General features: G+C 37.7%; 1 protein-coding gene across 1 annotated transcript; it reads left to right on the plus strand.

Moving 5' to 3' along the window:
* Window positions 1-4,571: 4,571 nt before the first annotated feature.
* Window positions 4,572-6,138, plus strand: LOC101131464 (putative olfactory receptor 2W6). The gene is made up of 2 exons (XM_019028911.4): window positions 4,572-4,620; window positions 5,118-6,138. Exons 1-2 carry the CDS (start codon window positions 4,572-4,574, stop codon window positions 6,023-6,025), a joined length of 957 nt encoding a protein of 318 aa, XP_018884456.3. The 3' UTR covers window positions 6,026-6,138.
* Window positions 6,139-7,137: the final 999 nt, after the last annotated feature.

Raw genomic sequence — 7,137 nt, forward strand, 5'->3', positions numbered from 1 at the left:
AACAATTGCATACTGTTATTTACTGCCTTTTTAAAAAACCAAAACTTGTTAATTTATTCTGACTTAGCTGATGTCATTTGTCAGTCAGATTGATAGTAATTCTCTTGAAATAATTTTATAGTGAATTTGACAATTTTGAAATAAAATTGTTTTAATATTTTTGGCCTATTTTTGATATTAATTTTAAATGTCAAAAATCAGTCTTTTTCTTTTTTTAATTCACCCTCCTCTTGATATGCCTATATTTGTTTTAAATAGAAAACATTCAAGTTAAACTTTATTGTTAAGGATCTTAAAATTGCATAGAAAATTCATCTTAAGTAAACAAAATGGTAAAAGCACTTTAATAATAGCACTTCTTTGCACTGCATGCACCAAGCAAGTGGTAGAGGATATGTAACACAAAAAGAAACCAAAGCACACATATATCCTGGTACATCTTTTCCATAACTCTAGGTTCTGCTCTGAACTAAGTATAAGGTGGCCACTTTTGGTACCTTAATGCTTATTACTATGTACTGGTCTTGATGATGAAAATAGACTCTTGAAGATTTGGTGCTGTCTCTTGTCTCTCTCTTGGGTGAATCTGCAGTGTGTGTGTGCACATCTATGTGTGTGTCTGTGTGTGCTGGGAAGAGTGATATTTCCTCTGAGGCCACACAATCCCCCAAACCTTGTTAGGGATAATTAGTGATGGGAGTTTTTGAAAAGGAAGTTTTACTCCATAGGGTGATCAGAAAAGGAAGTATCCAATCCCATATCAACTCTGAACCCTATAAGGAGAGCTTCCTTCTCAGACTTGAACCTTTAATAAGTGTTTCTTGTGCTGGGTGTACATTGGAGAACCCCCAGCTTCCCTCATGCTGCTCCTTATCTGGCTCCTTATCTGGGGCTGGGAGGTGGAATATGTGGCTGTACCTCATATCTGTACCTTAGGTGGTGTAACTATTGTGTGCTCATCAACATTCTCTCTTCATTCACTCAGATTTAGCTCTGCTAGGTACTGTTACCCCTTTGTCTTTTTCCCATTCTTTTGGATTTCTTAAATGTCATCTTTCTCCTCTCCTTGTCTGCACTTTGGTCATCCCATTTGGACTTCCAAGTGAAGTCCCAAAAAGAGAAGCAACACGGACGTGGTGTTTCTGAGGTTGCAGTCAAATTTGGTAAGTTAATGGTATAGCAAGAAATGTGACCTAGGCCTCTAAACTACCCGAGGATCTAGTTTCCCTAGAACCTTAGGCTGTGGCCAAATCACGGACAATTAAATGTATTATGCCAATATCGCACAGTCTGACTGTCTATGCACTTTATTTACATAGATTTGGTCAAATTTTAAAGATTGCGGTGTAATATCATTAATGTTGGGAGGAGGCTAGAGCGAGAGCTTTGAGCTTATTAGTGGAGTTCTTACCAAAAACTTAATTTAGAAAGTAGAACCTATTGTATTGGAAAATTTTAAGAATAAAATTATGAACTGTAGTTCTGCATTGCAGGAGAGTATGTTGAATAATGAGCTCTCAGAAACTGTGAGTGGTAAGAATTGATACTGGGACTTTGAACTCCAACATGGAGAGTCAATGAAAGAAACACAAAATGTTCTTCTAGATTTCTTATGACTTTGAATTTGCCTCATTTTCCATTTGGCACAGAGTGAGCAGCCTATCTAGCTATGAAGTGTGCCCACATGTTTCTTAACCCTGGGACTTGATAATCCATTCCTCCAAACTATCTAAGCAGTAAATCCCCATTCTGGTTCTTTATAAGCTTATTAGCTAATAGTTGGTGTTGGAGTATTATTTGCTTCAATTTTTAAAAAATATTGTGACATTTAAATTACCTGGTCATTGTTACAGAATTCACTCAAGAAAACAAGTTTGTCTTGTTTTCCAAAACAATAGTAACACATTTAAATGCCAGAATCGATCAGCTGCTTCACTATAATTAAATAGTTAATATGTATGGCTCTTGTGAGAAAACTGTCATGTCACTGTGTTTAGAAGCCATTCTATTGAATTCAAATAAGGATAGACATACACATATCATTTAAAATAATATTCTTGGCACACAAAGAAATTATACATTAGTTATTTAAAGTCCATAAACACAGGAATGCAATCCTCACAAAGGGAAGACTCGATAAGGAAGAGTAATAACTGAATTGATATGACCATATAAGGAGAAAGGCAGTGAACAGATGGCTTAACCACTTTGAATAGGAATGAAAAATTTATGAGAATAATCCTAGTTGAGTAATTCCTGGTTGATTTGAGAAAGAAGAAAAAAAATAAAACAACTTGGGTTTATTATATTCCACTTTATGGTCGATAAACATTCATACACATACATACAAGTCATAGGGAAAATGATGATTATGATAACTATGGAATGAGACAGTCACTGCCAATCACAGTCGCCTTGCACTTTCTTCCAGTAGGTACAGATGATGCCAGGCCTAGGCTTATTTTGGCAGAGTTTCTGTGCCCAGTGACTTAGTGTTAACCCATCCTAGCAGGGAAATTTTGACTGTATTTCTCATTTTCTGAATAAAAATGTGATTTGTTTCTCTACATCTTTGCCAGTAATACCAAGACAGCTACCTACCTACCTTATTCAATTTACAACCAATAAGTCTTTTTATATTGAACTTTGTGCAACAAGTCAAAGGACATGAGTTTTAGTCCAATTTTACAACTTATTTAGTCTCTTTATATGCAGATTTAGTATAATTACTGCGCTGCTCAACTCTGCAGTGAGAATTGTGATTGATGAAGTGATCTTTGGAATGAAATCACAGGGGATCTAGTTGGCTCCATGACCCAGCCCTGTGATCTGCGGCAGGTTATTTCATCACTCTCAATAGCTTAATGTTGACAAATAAAACTGCTGACCTCCTGGGACTTCTTTGAGAATGAAGTGAGGTAAACTCTATCACACAGTTAACATTAGTGCCTTAGCTCATAAGAGGTACATATCGGTTACATTAATATTTAAATAACTTGTAATTTATATTTTTAAAACATTTTGAGATATTTAAAACACAGAAATTTACAAAGACTAATAGAAAAAATATGTATACTCTGATATTCAGAATTAATAGCTATTCCTTTATGGTCATATTTTCTTCCAGATATTTTTAAAGAAATAAAACATTTTAGATAAAGAGAAAGTCCGAGTCCTTAATCCAATTTTCTCTCCAGAGGTGTCCACTATCATCAGTTTGGTATATACCTTTCCAGTTCATTTATAGGTACCTATATGTTCTTCTTTAACCATTATATAACATCATCTTTTAAAATTCCCATTTTATGAGAGGTGGAGGGAACGCCCTTACTAACAATGCTGGCTTGATTATAAGTATTATTTCTTAGTTATCAAATCAAAGATTTGTTTATCCAGCTAGATATTATCACATCCATCCTTCACTACTGTAGAAACTTGTTGCAGCCTCTGGAGTGATGATTTTGACAATCCTTTAATTTCCAGTGTCAACATTTGTGTGTGAGTGTGTGTTTCTGCAAAGATGGTGACTTAAATTAAGTGTCAAAGTTTTAACGTATAAAATCTTAAAGCTGTTGCTGGGAACGCATGTCACAACATGATTTAATTATGGCAAAGCATTCTTATAACAGTGGATTTGAACCCTATTTTGTGCCTGTATGTACCTGAGAGATATAAAAGATTCCCTTTTAAGAGTCACAATGCTATTACTTTTTACTAACTGCTTAGTTAGAAAAATATTCAAAAATATTAGTAAGTGGGACTCTGCCTTTAGTTAATTAACATTATATAGTACATTCACCTTAAGAAGTAAAATCACCACCAAATAATTAAAAATGTAAAGAATGAAATCCTTTTGATCTATGAGATCATAAGAATCAGCTAAATACAATATTCAATTAGGCTTCTCAGAAGTGGATTCTTTGTGAGAATAAAATGTGGAATATTAGTTCCATTGGAATTGAGTTTGGGGAATTGCCTTATTTCTGTCTTTCTATCTGTATGGAAAAGCATTCCCAACATCCGAAAAGTCACCCAATCCCAGGGTTTAAATACACCTCAGTGGTATAAAACATAATTGGTCACAGAGGCTTTGAATAGGCTGAGAATATTGAGGTGATGATGTAAGCTTTTCATTGCTGTCTTGTCTGACACATCTATGTCAGAGTCATGCCCAGTAAATAAAATGAATAGGATCAGAGATGTAGATATAAATAATAATGAAGTAATATTCTTCCTAAAATTTTGCTTGATCACTTGCACCTTGTTGAATTTAGATATGACTCTAGGTTTTCCAGTATTTATGAGACAGTATTTAGAATGAGATTTCACCTAATAGCAAGTCTGGTTCTCTGATCCAAAGATACAAACCACTATTTCTTTCTTTCTTTTTTTGAGATGGTGTCTGGCTCTGTCACCCAGGCTGGTGTGCGGTGGTGCGATCTCAGCTCCCTGCAACCTCCACCTCCCGGGTTCAAACAATTCTCCTGCCTCAGCCTCCCAAGTAGCTGGGATTACAAGCGCCTGCCACCAGACCCGGCTAATTTTTTTTTTTTTTTGTATTTTTAGTAGAGATGGGGTTTTACCATGTTGGCCAGGCTGCTTTTGAACTCCTGACCTCAAGTAATCCACCTGCCTTGCCCTCCCAAAGTGCTAGGATTACAGGCGTAAACTGCCACCATGCCTGGCCCAATCCACTTTGTCTATCCAAGGGTCATGTATGGCTAGAAAAATTTACTACTTCTCCATTTTTAAAAAAGTTGGAAAATTTTGAGTGTTAATTCCCTCAGCTTTTGAAAGTAATTTTTTACATCCTGCCCAATTGAAAAAAAGTGATGCAAAATGTTGGTAAATCATCACAGCCAGGAGCCAAAAAAAAAAAAAAAAGGAACTCTCCCAAAATACTGTGTGCTCCTCAGATCAAATAATGATTTAATCCATACCTATTAAAATTTTGGGTCAAGCATCCCACATATCCAAGGAAGTTTCCATTCTACTATTTTACAAATCATTCAGTTTTGAAGGACTATATCTCTGCTATTCACAGGCACTCATCTTTCTCTCAACAGGTAATATGTAGCCACAGGTGATGGAAAAGGATAATACAAGTTCTTTCGAAGGCTTCATCCTGGTGGGCTTCTCTGATCGTCCCCACCTAGAGCTGATCCTCTTTGTGGTTGTCCTCATCTTTTATCTGCTGACTCTTCTTGGCAACATGACCATTGTCTTGCTTTCAGCTCTGGATTCCCAGCTGCACACACCAATGTATTTCTTTTTGGCAAACCTCTCATTCCTGGACATGTATTTCACCACAGGTTCCATCCCTCAGATGCTCTACAACCTTTGGGGTCCAGATAAGACCATCAGCTATGTGGGTTGTGCCATCCAGCTGTACTTTGTCCTGGCCCTGGGAGGGGTGGAGTGTGGCCTCCTGGCTGTCATGGCATATGACCGCTATGCTGCAGTCTGCAAACCCCTGCACTACACCATCATCATGCACCCACGTCTCTGTGGACAGCTGGCTTCAGTGGCATGGCTGAGTGGCTTTGGCAATTCTCTCATAATGGCACCCCAGACTTTGATGCTACCCCGCTGTGGGCACAGACGGGTTGACCACTTTCTTTGTGAAATGCCAGCACTAATTGGTATGGCCTGTGTAGACACCATGATGCTTGAGGCACTGGCTTTTGCCCTGGCAGTCTTTATCATCCTGGCACCACTCATCCTCATTCTCATTTCTTATGGTTACATTGGAGGAACAGTGCTTAGGATCAAGTCAGCTGCTGGGCGAAAGAAAGCCTTCAACACTTGCAGCTCGCATCTAATTGTTTTCTCTCTCTTCTGTGGTACAATCATATACATGTACCTCCAGCCAGCAAATACTTATTCCCAGGACCAGGGCAAGTTTCTTACCCTTTTCTACACAATTGTCACTCCCAGTGTTAACCCCCTGATCTATACACTAAGAAACAAAGATGTTAAAGAGGCCATGAAGAAGGTGCTAGGGAAGGGGAGTGCAGAAATATAGTAAGGGGTGATTAAACTTTGGGATTGTATTTTGACCCATCTTCTATATATGTTGTTAGACCTAGCAAATATAGGAATGTTTTGGCATTGCAGGCTGAAGAGGCATTTAATGAGATGGGGGAATTCAATGGTTTAGCTAGGTCAAGAAAATAGGGGCTGGGAGCAGTGGCTCCTGCCTGTAATCCCAGCACTTTGGGAGGTGGGAGTATTGCTTGAGTCCAGGAGTTTGAGACTAGCCTGAGCAACATAGTGAGACCCCCATCTCTACGAAAAATTTAAAAAGTTAGCCGGGCATGGTGGTGCATGCCTACAGTCCCAGCTACTCAGAAGGCTGAGGTGGGAGGATTGCTTGAGCCTGGGAATTTGAAGCTACAGTGAGCCGTGTTTGTGCCACTGCACTCAGTCTGGGTGACAGAGCAAGACCCTGTCAGAGAGAGAGAGAGAGAGAGAGAGAAGAAAGAGGAAAGAAAGAAAGAAAGAAAGAGGAAAGGAAGAAAGAAAGAAAGAAAGAGAAAGAAAGAAAGAAAGAAAGAAAGAGAAAGAAAGAAAGAGAGAGAAAAAATGTAATATTCCTCCTGAGTTGATAATCACTTGTATTCCTTTCAAGTCCTTCTAAATCAAGCATTCATCACCAGAAGCCTCCAAAATATTGTCCGTGAATGTAGACACTAGGCATTTTTGTTCTCATACCAGTTTCTATCACAGTTATTTAATAGGTCCTCAACGACATATGAAAAGAAAGATCTTAGAAGGACTTAGTAGGTCCTCAGCAATATATGAAACGAAAGATCTTCGAAGTCTTGTTGAAGAAGCACTTATTTTTTTCTAGAAAGTTCAAATATGCTTTTATAGTGCCAAATGCTTGAATGAGAGCCAAAATAAATTGTTTTATTATCCAGCTTTAGTATATCCAACACCATAATCAACCGTGGATTATGCACATTTTGAATCATTTATATAATTGAGCTTAATGACATTCATGTTTGATTTTCTGAGATGATAGAGAATCAAGAAGAAAGGAGATAAAGCAAGACCATGAGGTGTTTGCTTTATATGGAAGGAAGAATTTCTTGTTACTACTCGATCCTTGTTATTACTTGTTAATGGCAAAAG

Source organism: Gorilla gorilla, chromosome 5 (assembly GCF_029281585.2).
Source record: "Gorilla gorilla gorilla isolate KB3781 chromosome 5, NHGRI_mGorGor1-v2.1_pri, whole genome shotgun sequence".
Taxonomy (NCBI): Eukaryota; Metazoa; Chordata; class Mammalia; order Primates; family Hominidae; genus Gorilla; species Gorilla gorilla.